Source organism: Aquarana catesbeiana, linkage group LG11 (genome assembly GCF_042186555.1).
Source record: "Aquarana catesbeiana isolate 2022-GZ linkage group LG11, ASM4218655v1, whole genome shotgun sequence".
NCBI classification, from domain to species: domain Eukaryota; kingdom Metazoa; phylum Chordata; class Amphibia; order Anura; family Ranidae; genus Aquarana; species Aquarana catesbeiana.
This window is the reverse complement of record NC_133334.1, coordinates 1,837,677-1,853,009: the sequence shown is the minus strand read 5'-3', so window position 1 is coordinate 1,853,009 and position 15,333 is coordinate 1,837,677. Positions and strand designations below refer to the sequence as shown.

The 15,333-nt window shown below is 42.1% G+C and overlaps 1 protein-coding gene across 1 annotated transcript in view; it reads left to right on the top strand.

Annotated features, from left to right (window-relative positions):
- LOC141111800 (hemicentin-1-like) overlaps positions 1-15,333 on the top strand; it is a 247,029-nt gene that overhangs the window by 62,401 nt on the left and 169,295 nt on the right. Inside the window, exon 4 of the mRNA XM_073603935.1 lies at positions 15,085-15,192. Coding sequence (XP_073460036.1) covers positions 15,085-15,192 — 108 coding nt within the window. The remainder of the gene's footprint in view (positions 1-15,084; positions 15,193-15,333) is intronic.

Genomic DNA, 15,333 nt, shown 5'->3' with positions numbered 1-15,333 from the left:
AACCATACCAGGCCACATGCTGTCAACATGGGGGGGTGGGTGCTTTGTCAATAGGACAAAGGCCTCTTCCCGACAACCCTAGGCGATGGTTGTGGGGCTCTGCGGACAGGGGGCCCCCAGATTCCTGTCCTCCCCCTATGTGAATGACTATGGGGTACATTGTACCCCTACCCATTCACTAAAAAGAGTATTAAAAAAAAACAAGACCATGTTCGAAAAGTTCTTTATGAAAAATGAAGACTGTTCCCCATCGTGGCTCTGTGTCTTTTTCCTCCGGTCTTCTCCCTCCGCTTCTTCTCCATCTGCTTCTTCGTCCTCCACCACTCGCTCCCGCTGTTGTCTCAGGTCCAGTGTCTGCCAGGTCTTATGTCACGACAGGGGGCGGGGTCTCCGTGTGATGTCACGAGAGAGCAAGGTCTCCGGGTGATGTCCCTAGATGGCCACGCCCTATGGCTATGTAAGAACTGGCAGACACCAGACCTGAGACAACAGTGGGAGCCAGCGTTGGAGGAGGGCTGGGTCGGTGGAGGAAAAAGTAATCAGCAGAGGGAGAAGAAGCAGAGGTAGAAGACCAGAGGAAGAAGACACGGAGCTACGACCAGGGACATTCTTCATCTTTAATAAAAGACTTTTTGAAAACCATCTCTTGTGGTTTTTTTGTAAATTGTTAGGAGTACAATGGTACCCCATACTCATTCACATAGAGGGAGGGGCCAGAATCTGGGGGGCCCCCTTGTTAAAGTAGGCTTCCAGATTACGATAAGCCCCCTGCATGCAGACCCCCCCAAACCACTGCCCAGGGTTGTCGGGAAGAGGCTCTTGTCCCATCAACATAGGGACAAGGTGCTTTGGGGTGGGGAGCGCAGAGCCCTCCCTGACCCAAAGCACCCACCCCCCCATGTTGAGGGCATGTGGCCTGGTATAGTCAAGAAGTGGGAGGGGCGCTCACTCGTTCCCGCCCCCTCTTTCCTGACCTGCCAGACTGCATGCTCGGATAAGGGTCTGGTATGGACCTTGGGGGGGCCCACACCATATTTTTTTTTTCCACAAAAAAGTTTATTGAAAAGAACAGAAGTGTTTATACAGTATTTTGAAAAATAATACTGAAAGGAGCATCCATGACAGTGTTACATAATAGTATAACAGAAACTGTTGTTTTATCAAAAGTCATAGAGGAAAGGATCGTTGGATTTTAAAACATACAAAAAGGTCATATCATAACAAGAATATTATATGGGAGACCAACATTGATACATTGTGAGAGAAGTTGTGTATGTAGGGAAGTTATTATCATAATTGATTGCTGTCTATAGGAGTCAGCAACTGCAAGCCTTTCCAAGATATTTAGGAGAACCTTTTCCTTGAGTGTTGAGGAAAGTTCGGCAGTTGGCGGACGAATTATGCATAATCAGTTGGCCATTTCGGTATGATGGTGAGAGGATGGTATATGGGGAATGGGGGTAAGGAGATATGAGAGAAGACAGTATGGGTAAGAGTTGGACTTAGAGGGGGAAAGGGAGGGGGGGCGGTTAGTTAGAAGGGGGAAGAATAGGGGAGAGTGAAGAGGAGTAGAAAGGAAAGGATAATGTGGGGAGGGAGGGGGCCGCTCCTCCTCTCGAAATTTTAGTATCCGCATCAGGTTCAGGGGGATCAATTCAAATGAGGTTGGGTAGCGGAGTATCATGAAGGGAAGTAGGATCGAAATTGTTCAGTAGTTTTAAAGTGTGTCCAGCACGCCCAGGTGGCATTGAATTTTTTAATGCGATCTTGTGATATGTAGATTAATTCTTCCATCTCCTCAATCCTTACAACCCTGGTCAACCATTCTCTAATGGTAGGGATGGTAGTTGATCGCCAATGTACTGGGATGCAAAGTCTGGCTGCATTGACCATGTGCATGGCTAGTGACTTGTAATAGATTCGTTTAGGCAGGGTTGTGTGATGGAGGAGGTATTGAGCCAGGTTATAATCCAGGATGTAAGTGGTTCCTTGAGCTATTATAGATTGTATCTTTTCCCAAAAATGTTGAAGTTCAGAGAACTCCCACCATATGTGGATCATATATCCCACTTCCCTTTTGCATCTCCAGCATATGTTTAAAATTGTGGGTGTGAATTTATGCAAGCGGGATGGGGTTCTGTACCATTTTGTGACTATTTTGTAGCCATTTTCCTGAATCGCTATGTTTAGTGATCCCTTGTGGGCGTATGCGTTAATGGTTTCCCACTCCTCGTCAGTAAAAGTTATTTGCATGTCCCTGCCCCAAGATAGTCGTGCAGGTTCCTTCTGTGATTGATGGGTATCATCTTGGAGAAGAGAGTATATAAGGGATATTAAGTGTCTTTGTAATATAAAAAGAAAATATGGGGTGATTGGCGCTACCTAGAAAACCCCAGATGCTGCTGCATAATAGGGAAAAATCCAAAAGGGATATTATTATATGAAAATTATTAAACAGCTTAGTTGTGCCCATAGAATCTAGACGGGGCTAGGGGATATATAGTGGATACTTCCTGGCAGTATGAGCCATACACAATAGGGAGGATAGGGAAAATATGTCACATGAGCCTATGTACCCAACCTATGGCTCCAAATAGTAAAATGATGTGCAGTGAAGGACAAACCTGGTATGGCGAATAAAAGCTATGTAAGGAGATAAACCAATATACATGCAATAAAAACACCAATACACATACAACAATAGAACTATTACTTCTATATAAGAATATGATATCAGCCAGGTAGGACCTTGCAACCAGTGTTCAGTAATCGGTACAGTGGCCCCTAGACAATGGGGCTGTCAGCTGGAAACCGAAAAGTCTGTAGTATCCAAATAACTATGGTGTGTGATAGTCCCACATACACAGTAATGTCTGCATAAGATCTAAACAGCATCAAAGGTGACTTTAGTACTTAAAGGTGTTTCCAGGTGACTTCTGTGCTCCCCCTTCAGAATTCCTACTCACCAAATCCAGGCACCCCTACAGGGGTAATGGGCATGTAGTGCTTATTATGGAGGTCACTGCTCCCTGATATCTGCGGTGGATGTCCCAGATGTATCCTTATTGGTTGATGGATTCTGATGTGTCCATAGGTAAAATCCCTCATATGCCAAAAAAGGAAGAAAGAGCTCCCATGGTGTAGTAAAATCAAAAACAGTCCGTTTATTCAATTAAAAAACATAAAATGAACAGCAAGCAAAAAACATTCAAAAAGACAGTGTGTTCCTGTGAACGGTACCACACGTAGATAAAGTGCATGTATTGCCAGTTCCAACGAGTAAAAACAACAAGCATGTACCGAGATGGGGGGATAACAGCAGCTATTGCGCTCCAGCTGCGTTCCACCCTCTCGTAAACACAGAAGTGACGTAGTGTGCGTGGCTCCGTCGTACGTGTTTCGTCATAGACGTCCTCAGTGACGGTGCCACACTGTTGCACGCTACGTCTTATGTAAGGAGAGCGTCCATGCCTGTCCCGCCCCCTTAAGTGTAAATAGCCAATGTAGATAGCAACATTGTTACAGAACAAAACGGGAACCCCGAGGCAAGCAGACAAAGCATGCCCATCTGAAGAGTAATCCCCAGGCAAATACAGGATATACCTCTGGATAATGCGGGCACTTAGTATAGTGGAGGCCATGGTAGCGATCTCCCCCATAACACCAAAAGAATATATGTCATAATGGGTATGCATTAGAGACACATAGGTGGAGATATACCGATGTAGAGAACTATGGGACCCATATAGAAGCTCCCCCTCCTGGTAGGAGAGAGGTATTATATGCACCAAGATATAATAGATATTGTCAGATATTACCATGTAAAACTCAGGAGAGGAATACCAAAAACAAGAGTTAATACATCTGTTGTGTTGCCCACAGTATATGTGTGTTAGTAGACATAGTCCAATTGCATGTGTAGTAAATTGCAAAAGCTCAGAGAAATAAATGAAAAGCTCAAAAAATATAAAAAACTCAAAGAATATATAAAAAATTTATATTTACAACATCTGTCCCATCTACCTACAAGAGGTATTAATTGCCAGATACCCAATGGCCAGTGTCATACAGGTGTAGGTGAGCACAGAGAAAGTAATATAAAGCATGTGCATATGGGATATCCATCATGCTGTGACGACTAATTTTAATATATAAGAAGCATGATGTGCTATAGATAAAATATTAAGAGATACCTAGTGATCTATGATAGCTCTAATCAGCATGTAAACATAAGTGTATATCATATATTTATATGATATAGTACAGCATGTGAGATAAGAAAGAGAAACAGAGCACATGGGGCCACAGTGTCCATGGTCCTATAAATATATAATATATGATATAGTGAAGAGAGGGGTATAAGAGTCCCATTACTAGTGAAGTGTGGGTTGGGTGTAAAGCGGATAAAAAGAAACCCCACACTAAGCAGTGCGACAGGTAGTAGATAAAAAGTGAAAAAGGCTATACACTAGTATGAAATAGTCGTATGGTGAGCCATGTCTAGGCCCTACAGAGGAGAAATATATATACACGAAGAAACATAGGAGAATGTGTGCAAGAAGAGGAAAATAGTCCATAACGGCCAAATCCTAAAAAAGAAAGAAAGAACTGCATAAATAACCCATATCTAATAGCGATGGGGCGTTGAGGAAAATATCAACACAAGTGTTAAATTTTATATGTATAGAGAGCTATTCATGAGTAATGGGATGTGGGTCTCTAAGATCTCATGAATGGAGAACTGCAGGGCCAGGCCGGGGGGTATGGCCAGACAGAACCCCATCATGGGTTAGCGATAAAACAGTTGAGGTCTATGTCTAGGTTGAGGCCCCTGGGGGCCAGGGATCCCAACCTATATATCCAGGCTGTTTCGTTTTGAGAAATAAGTGTCGTTTTGTAACCACCCCTCCAATGATCTCTAATACAGTCAATGCTGTAGAAGATTAGACCAAAGGGGTCTCGATTGTGTACCTGGTCAAAGTGGCGTGAGAGATTGTGTTTTGGCAATCCCTTTCTTATGTTCTTAATGTGTTCACTTATCCATACAAACAGGGGGCGAGTAGTTCTCCCCACATACTGAAGGTGACAGGGGCACTCTATGACGCAAGTCACATGGGTGCTATGACATGTGATCAAATCCTTGATACTATACTCCTTGTGGTCAGTTTTAGATTTGAAAGTTTCCCTTTTACGGGGTTGTTTTTTACTGACCCTACAAGGTAAACATTTTTAGCACTTATAGAATCCCTTCATATCTGGAAAGATCTTTATCTGTTTAGGTGGATTAATAAAAACTGAAGGTATACAGGTTCAAAAAAACGTCGCCCCAGGCCTGTATTGCCACCTCTGCGCTATGATTTCAAATGTCAGAGCCCTATCAGAGCTGCCACTTAAAAATTGAAGTAAATAAAAACTAAATTCACCAAGGAATAATGAGGATGAATAGTGGCGCTAACCCCCAGGTAGTGGGGAGATGCCAGACACTCCTATAAAGCCAATAAACTACTATAGATATAGACGTGTAATGGATGATACAATCAGGTGACTAAAATAGACTAATGCTAATGGGTAAAGTGATATCCCCTATTATCCAAAAAAAATATATATATATATCGAATAATGAACTACAAACACCAGCTTTTAAGGCCTCTCACTCTCGTGTTTGGCCTGACAGAGCTTTTAACCCACTCTCATGGGGGTCAGCATGCGAGCATACACCTCCAATGCTCCATAGATCAAACAACTTCCTTATGTTGGTGGTGTGACATATAAGTGAAAAAAAGCTCCGATAGTGTAATACCGTTTAAAAGGTTTAACCACACATTAAAAACACCTTCAATACACTCACATTCAAAATAAAAAATTATATATATATATATAAATAAAATTTTATTTGGATTATTTTATATTTATATATATATACATATACAAATACATATATATATATATATATATATATATATACACACACACATTATATATATATATATATATATATATATATATATATATATATATATATATATATATATATATATATATATATATATATATATATAATGTGTGTGTGTATATATATATATATATATATATATATATGTATTTGTATATGTATATATATATAAATATAAAATAATCCAAATAAAATTTTATTTATATATATATATATAATTTTTTATTTTGAATGTGAGTGTATTGAAGGTGTTTTTAATGTGTGGTTAAACCTTTTAAACGGTATTACACTATCGGAGCTTTTTTTCACTTATATGTCACACCACCAACATAAGGAAGTTGTTTGATCTATGGAGCATTGGAGGTGTATGCTCGCATGCTGACCCCCATGAGAGTGGGTTAAAAGCTCTGTCAGGCCAAACACGAGAGTGAGAGGCCTTAAAAGCTGGTGTTTGTAGTTCATTATTCGATATATATATATATTTTTTTTGGATAATAGGGGATATCACTTTACCCATTAGCATTAGTCTATTTTAGTCACCTGATTGTATCATCCATTACACGTCTATATCTATAGTAGTTTATTGGCTTTATAGGAGTGTCTGGCATCTCCCCACTACCTGGGGGTTAGCGCCACTATTCATCCTCATTATTCCTTGGTGAATTTAGTTTTTATTTACTTCAATTTTTAAGTGGCAGCTCTGATAGGGCTCTGACATTTGAAATCATAGCGCAGAGGTGGCAATACAGGCCTGGGGCGACGTTTTTTTGAACCTGTATACCTTCAGTTTTTATTAATCCACCTAAACAGATAAAGATCTTTCCAGATATGAAGGGATTCTATAAGTGCTAAAAATGTTTACCTTGTAGGGTCAGTAAAAAACAACCCCGTAAAAGGGAAACTTTCAAATCTAAAACTGACCACAAGGAGTATAGTATCAAGGATTTGATCACATGTCATAGCACCCATGTGACTTGCGTCATAGAGTGCCCCTGTCACCTTCAGTATGTGGGGAGAACTACTCGCCCCCTGTTTGTATGGATAAGTGAACACATTAAGAACATAAGAAAGGGATTGCCAAAACACAATCTCTCACGCCACTTTGACCAGGTACACAATCGAGACCCCTTTGGTCTAATCTTCTACAGCATTGACTGTATTAGAGATCATTGGAGGGGTGGTTACAAAACGACACTTATTTCTCAAAACGAAACAGCCTGGATATATAGGTTGGGATCCCTGGCCCCCAGGGGCCTCAACCTAGACATAGACCTCAACTGTTTTATCGCTAACCCATGATGGGGTTCTGTCTGGCCATACCCCCCGGCCTGGCCCTGCAGTTCTCCATTCATGAGATCTTAGAGACCCACATCCCATTACTCATGAATAGCTCTCTATACATATAAAATTTAACACTTGTGTTGATATTTTCCTCAACGCCCCATCGCTATTAGATATGGGTTATTTATGCAGTTCTTTCTTTCTTTTTTAGGATTTGGCCGTTATGGACTATTTTCCTCTTCTTGCACACATTCTCCTATGTTTCTTCGTGTATATATATTTCTCCTCTGTAGGGCCTAGACATGGCTCACCATACGACTATTTCATACTAGTGTATAGCCTTTTTCACTTTTTATCTACTACCTGTCGCACTGCTTAGTGTGGGGTTTCTTTTTATCCGCTTTACACCCAACCCACACTTCACTAGTAATGGGACTCTTATACCCCTCTCTTCACTATATCATATATTATATATTTATAGGACCATGGACACTGTGGCCCCATGTGCTCTGTTTCTCTTTCTTATCTCACATGCTGTACTATATCATATAAATATATGATATACACTTATGTTTACATGCTGATTAGAGCTATCATAGATCACTAGGTATCTCTTAATATTTTATCTATAGCACATCATGCTTCTTATATATTAAAATTAGTCGTCACAGCATGATGGATATCCCATATGCACATGCTTTATATTACTTTCTCTGTGCTCACCTACACCTGTATGACACTGGCCATTGGGTATCTGGCAATTAATACCTCTTGTAGGTAGATGGGACAGATGTTGTAAATATAAATTTTTTATATATTCTTTGAGTTTTTTATATTTTTTGAGCTTTTCATTTATTTCTCTGAGCTTTTGCAATTTACTACACATGCAATTGGACTATGTCTACTAACACACATATACTGTGGGCAACACAACAGATGTATTAACTCTTGTTTTTGGTATTCCTCTCCTGAGTTTTACATGGTAATATCTGACAATATCTATTATATCTTGGTGCATATAATACCTCTCTCCTACCAGGAGGGGGAGCTTCTATATGGGTCCCATAGTTCTCTACATCGGTATATCTCCACCTATGTGTCTCTAATGCATACCCATTATGACATATATTCTTTTGGTGTTATGGGGGAGATCGCTACCATGGCCTCCACTATACTAAGTGCCCGCATTATCCAGAGGTATATCCTGTATTTGCCTGGGGATTACTCTTCAGATGGGCATGCTTTGTCTGCTTGCCTCGGGGTTCCCGTTTTGTTCTGTAACAATGTTGCTATCTACATTGGCTATTTACACTTAAGGGGGCGGGACAGGCATGGACGCTCTCCTTACATAAGACGTAGCGTGCAACAGTGTGGCACCGTCACTGAGGGCGTCTATGACGAAACACGTACGACGGAGCCACGCACACTACGTCACTTCTGTGTTTACGAGAGGGTGGAACGCAGCTGGAGCGCAATAGCTGCTGTTATCCCCCCATCTCGGTACATGCTTGTTGTTTTTACTCGTTGGAACTGGCAATACATGCACTTTATCTACGTGTGGTACCGTTCACAGGAACACACGGTCTTTTTGAATGTTTTTTGCTTGCTGTTCATTTTATGTTTTTTAATTGAATAAACGGACTGTTTTTGATTTTACTACACCATGGGAGCTCTTTCTTCCTTTTTTGGCATATGAGGGATTTTACCTATGGACACATCAGAATCCATCAACCAATAAGGATACATCTGGGACATCCACCGCAGATATCAGGGAGCAGTGACCTCCATAATAAGCACTACATGCCCATTACCCCTGTAGGGGTGCCTGGATTTGGTGAGTAGGAATTCTGAAGGGGGAGCACAGAAGTCACCTGGAAACACCTTTAAGTACTAAAGTCACCTTTGATGCTGTTTAGATCTTATGCAGACATTACTGTGTATGTGGGACTATCACACACCATAGTTATTTGGATACTACAGACTTTTCGGTTTCCAGCTGACAGCCCCATTGTCTAGGGGCCACTGTACCGATTACTGAACACTGGTTGCAAGGTCCTACCTGGCTGATATCATATTCTTATATAGAAGTAATAGTTCTATTGTTGTATGTGTATTGGTGTTTTTATTGCATGTATATTGGTTTATCTCCTTACATAGCTTTTATTCGCCATACCAGGTTTGTCCTTCACTGCACATCATTTTACTATTTGGAGCCATAGGTTGGGTACATAGGCTCATGTGACATATTTTCCCTATCCTCCCTATTGTGTATGGCTCATACTGCCAGGAAGTATCCACTATATATCCCCTAGCCCCGTCTAGATTCTATGGGCACAACTAAGCTGTTTAATAATTTTCATATAATAATATCCCTTTTGGATTTTTCCCTATTATGCAGCAGCATCTGGGGTTTTCTAGGTAGCGCCAATCACCCCATATTTTCTTTTTATATTACGTATCAGGGCACCCTTTTGAGAGTGCTCTGTTTAGGGGAGGCAGCAACCTCTTTCTTCTTTTTTTCTCCCGTGTAGGCTTATCCTAAGCGCAGTTTTTCTATTTTTTACCTATTAAGTGTCTTTGTGGTGTGGTAAGGGAGTAGAGAGCTTCAAATGGTGTGAGTTGCCTCGTCCATGTATCAGTGGGGTCTTTGGGGGTAAAGAAATGTCTCAACTGTCTGTAGGACCAGAAGGGGAAATGGAACTGACCTTTATAAAAGGAGTGGTGTGTCAGGACTTCATCATGTGGCCATTCTTGTAATAGAAATGTATTTGACATTCCCGGGATGAAGTCGGGATTTCCCCTCAGGGAGGTCAATGGTCCTGGTTGTGAGGATATGTGGTGGGAGGAAATTGCTTTGCGAAAAGCCAACAGTGAGGGATATATGAGCGGGTGTGTTTTGATAGTATGTGGCCAATGTTTTGGTGAAATCCAGGGGAGAATGTGTAGGGGGTTGCATAAGGAGGAGTCCTCCAACATAACCCAAATCTTCCCCAGTTTGTGAGTCTTCCAGTCAGTTACTCTAGTCAAGTGGCAAGCTAGTTAGTATTTGTGGAGGTCCGGTAAGGCTATTCCCCCTTTGGTCTTGGTACCTGTCAATCGTGAGTATTTAATGCGTGGGGTGTTGTTATGCCAGATGAAGGCTGTACAGGCTTTTTTATATATTGAGAAAAAGGAGGGGGGGCAAGTGAATAGGGATCGTCTGCATAAGATAAAGTAGACGGGGGAGAACGATCATTTTTATTAAAGCCGAACGACCAAACCACGAAACATTGAGATTGGCCCAGGTTTTCAGGTCTGTTTGGATCTTTGAAAGAGTACGTAAGAAATTGTAGTCATACAGGTTTATCATTCGTCTAGTAATTTGAAAGCCGAGGTAAGTGATAGCTTCTTTTTTCCATTGGAAAGGGAAGGAGTCTTGGCAGTGTAGTGCGTCTTTTGGGGGTAAAGAGATGTTTAGGGCTTGGCACTTGGAATAATTAATTTTGAAATTTGATAGGGTACCAAAGTGTGTGTTGTCTTTTAGCAGGTTGAGTAGAGATGTTGTAGGTGCTTGCAGGGACAGTAAGATATCATCCGTGAACACGGCTACTTTAAGTTCTTTGTTGTTGATAGAGATTCCTTGAATGTCTGGATTTGCACAAATTTTATTAAGGAGGGGTTCTAATGTCAGGAGAAATATCAGGGGGGATAGTGGGCATCCCTGGCGAGTGCCGTTGCTGATAGGGAAGGCGTTCGAAAGGAGGCCATTTGCTTTAAACCTTGCTGAGGGGTTAGTGTATAAAGCATTAATGTGTGTAAACATGCGTAGTGGCAGGCCAATGCCTTTTAATACCTCTCGCATGTAGTCCCAGGCCACCCTGTCGAACTCCTTCTCAGCTTCTAGTGATAGGAGAAATCCCTTGGTTTTTGACATGGTGAGCTAGTGTTGGATGTTTAGAGTGCCTATAGTGTTGTCCCTGGCCTCTCTACCAGGGACGAAGCCTACTTGGTCAGCTGAGATGAGGCCAGGGATAAGGGGTAGTAGCCTATTTGCTAACATTTTCGCGTAGAGTTTGATATCTACATTTAGCAATGATATAGGTCTGTAATTAGAGACCTCCAAGGGGTCTTTTCCCTCTTTGGGTATGACAGCCACATGGGCTTCTAGCATATTACCTGGGGGGGTGAGTGGATTCGATAGGGAATTAAATGCTGCCACCATCTGGTGTGAGAGAGCATCCGAAAAGCTTTTCTAGTAATTAGGGGAAGTCCATCTGGGCCTGGGCGTTTACCTACTTTCGTTTGTTTGATTGCTAGATGAAGTTCCTCAGTAGTGAGTGGAAGTTCTAGAGCTTCCGCTTGTTGCGCGGTGATAGGTTTGGGGCAGTGCTCAGTTAACAAGTCTTTTATTTGGGAAGTTCGGTCAGTCATGTCAGGTGATTCTACAGAGGGCCGAGGAAGGTTGTAAAGTTTGGAGTAGAAATTTTTGAAATATTTGGTTATGTCTTCATTCTTAGAGAGAAGTGTCCCATGTTTTTCTCTGATCTGGTGAATGATCGATGTGGTTTTAGCTGCTTGAATTGTGCAGGCTAGCAGTCTTCCACTTTTGTTGCCGTGCTCATAGAACACTTTCTGTCTAAGAATGTATCGTCGTCTGGTACGTTTCCCTAATTCGTTCATCAGAGAAGAGCGGGCGTATAAAAGGTCCTGTAGTGTGTTCTGTGAGGTAGACTTTTTGTGCGCTTCTTCAAGCTTGTTGATCGTTTTGATAAGTGATGTGATCTGTTCTTGGTGTGTTTTTTTTTGCAAATGTTGCTTGTGCTATAAGTTTCCCCCTAATGACACATTTTTGTGCTTCCCAAAGTGTGATGGGTGTAATATCTGGAGTAGAGTTTTCTTGAAAATATAGCTGGAGTCGGGTATTTATTTGTCTTTGTATTTCTGGGTCTTTTAGGAGGGATGAGTACAACCTCGAGGTTTTGGAAGTGTTTTTAAATTCCGGGAAAGTAAGAGTCATTGTGATAAGGTGATGGTCGGATAAGAACATTGGTTCTATTGTGGCTTGCAATAGGACAGAGAGATCTGTCTGAGAGAGGAATAATTCTAGAGTACTTCTGGTGTGGAGAAGAGAAAAAGGTATAGTCTTTGTTGGTCGGGAACATGGTACGCCATGTGTCATGGAGAGTCAGGGTTTGTAGTTGAAGTTTAATCTGTCGTAGTGCCCGATATGGAAGCGTGGATGTTCCTGTAGATGAGTCCAGTGTTGGGTTTAGTGGAACGTTAAAGTCTCCACCTAAAATTACTATACCGTCTTGGAAGGTGGAAAGGGGGTCACAGATTTTTCTAAAGAATGTTACTTGGTGTTCATTCAGGCAATATATATTTGCTAGGTTTGGAGGCGAATGTGCCTTTGATAAAATTGTATCTTCCGTCATGGTCGATTAGTGAGTCAGTTAGTTTGAAGTCAGCATGTTTTGAGATGAGTATGGAGGCTCCTTTAGTTTTGGAGATTGAGTTTGTAGAGTGTAGTACTCGTGTGTTAACAGGTTCACACCGTATATTTATTTTGGCGTGGGGTTCCCTCTCAAGATCCTCAGAGCACAAGTCGCATGTCACGAGTCAGATAAGTTAAGATGATCCCGACTTCGATTCAAATCAATGGGCTGAAATCATGTCCAAGTCGGACCAAAGTAGTATAGGAAGAATTTTCAAAGTTGGAGCAGTTAAAACGGCTCTTATAGGGAACCATTGATTTTGACATATCATGTGACTTGTGCTCTTGAAGTCGGAGCGCATGTCAGACCAGTGTGAACTGGCCCTGATTGTCAAAGCTTAATTGAAGAACCTAAAGTTAGAAGCTGATTGGCAACCATGTACAGCTGCACCAGATTATGAGTGCTCCAGTTTTAGTAAATCTCCCCCACCATGTCTTTATGGAGCTGGCATCTCTTCTGGGAAGGCTTCCAAAATATTTTGGAGTTTGGTCATTTGTATTGGTCAAGTCAGGTTTGATGTTGGGTGAGAAGACCTGGTTCACAACACATTTTATTCCAATGGTGATCAGTAGGGATGAGGTCAGGACTCTGTACAGGACACCGGAGTTCCTCCACACCAAACTGGTCACACCTTGCCTTTATGGAGCTCCCTTTTAGGGGGGGTACAGTCATGGAACAGAAAAGGGTCTTCACTAAACTAATCTGTTACCACAAGGTTGGAAGAGCACAATTATCTGCAACGTCTTTGTATGATGGAGGAGTATCAGCACCCCTCACTGGAGACACCTCATTTTATTCATTTTCAGGTTCACATACATTTTGGTCATATAGTGTATTTAACAGTTTGTCTTGTCCAACTATTTACCACAAGCTCCTTAGTGATTGGAGTGGCGATTTATTATGTAACATAATCCATAGTCCTATATCTGATATAGCCTCATGAATAAACTTGCATTAAAGCAGAGTTCCACCCAAAAATTGAACTTCCGCATATCGCGTTCCTCCCCCCCCTCTGGTGTCACATTTGGCACCTTTCAGGAGGGGGGACAGATACTTGTCTAATACAGGTATTTGCTCCCACTTCCGACAATAGATCGCCACAGAATCTGCAGTGATCTACGCTATGTCTGGCCCCTCCTCTGTCCCCCCCCGCTGTCTTCTGGGAGACACACAGGTCCCAGAAGACAGCAGGGACCAGTCAGGATGCTCAGCGCGACTCACGCATGCGCAGTAGGGAACCAGGCTGTGAATCCGCAAGGTTTCATTTCCTGATTCCCTTACTGAAGATGGCGGTGCCTCCACCCAGGAGTCGAGGGGACGGGTCGGCTTCGGATGAGGACCTTGCGGGTGCCCTGGACAGGTGAGAATATTTTAAAAGTCAGCACCTGCAGTATTTGTAGCTGCTGACTTTTAAAAAAAAAGGTAAAAGCTTTAAGGTAAAAAATTTTTAGGCATCAGAATCCCCCCCCCATACTTGCCCTGAGCCCTCATTGGATCCAGCGCTGTGCATGTCTTCAGCTCTTCTCTCCCCTCACTTCCGGGTCTCTCTGGCTTTGCTGGGGCACCGGGAGCCATTGGCTATCACTGCTGTCAATCAAAGCCAATCACAAAGGGGCAGGGCCGAGCCCCGCTGTCTGTGTCAATGGAGGTGGCATCCCATAGGGGCACTGGACAGAGAGGAGGAGCCAGGAGGACCAGCAGGGGACCTGAGAAGAGGAGATTTAGGGCCGCTCTGTGCAATTCTATTGCACATAGAAGGTAAGTATAGAGATGTTTGTTATTTTAAAATATATATTATTTTACAACCCCTTATAGCTGATACTGGGATGTAGATCCCAACACTCCACTCTGTAAAAAGGATGTCAGTCTCTGAAGATTCATGACAAATATCATCCATGGATGGTGACTATTCCAGGGAGAAAAAGAAGTGGAGTAAATACAGACTTTGTATTACACCAACTTCAACATCTCTGTTATTAGACAATTTCCATTCCAACTCCTTTATACCGCACTGCTGACCATCTACAGAGATACCACATCCCATCCATCACAGCTCAGCAGGTGAGATCCTGGCAGTACAACCTTCCATGGAGATCCACCGGAGGAGGACACGGCCATAGTACCGCACTCCTAATACTGGAGATAACCCACACCTCCCCCCCGGACATACTGTACAGGTTTTGTTGCTGTGTGGTCTTCTGTACTTATTATTGGGGGTCTCTTATCCTTTCACCATAAAACACAGAGCTCCTCCTCTATATGAGGCTCCAGGTTCTCCGCTGTGTAAAAGGAACTGTCTGTGTTGCTTTAAAAACAAACCAAAGTGCCTCATATGTATTCTACATCCAGATCATTATATGTCCTTTATCATTACAGAGAGAGAAGATACCTCCGGAGCCGTTATCACCGCTGTGGTCCTGACACTTCTGATCGTGTTATTTCTGGGTTTATTGGGTTTCCTCTACTTCAGATTTTTAAAGAAAGGTAAGGAATGGACAGTTATATTTCATGGAAACTTGTGACCTCACTAGGGGGCCATAGGTCATACTGTCAGTGAAAAAATAAGTACACCCCATGGACATTGAGGACTTTTTTAAACATATTTGAAAAGATGAACATGAGATC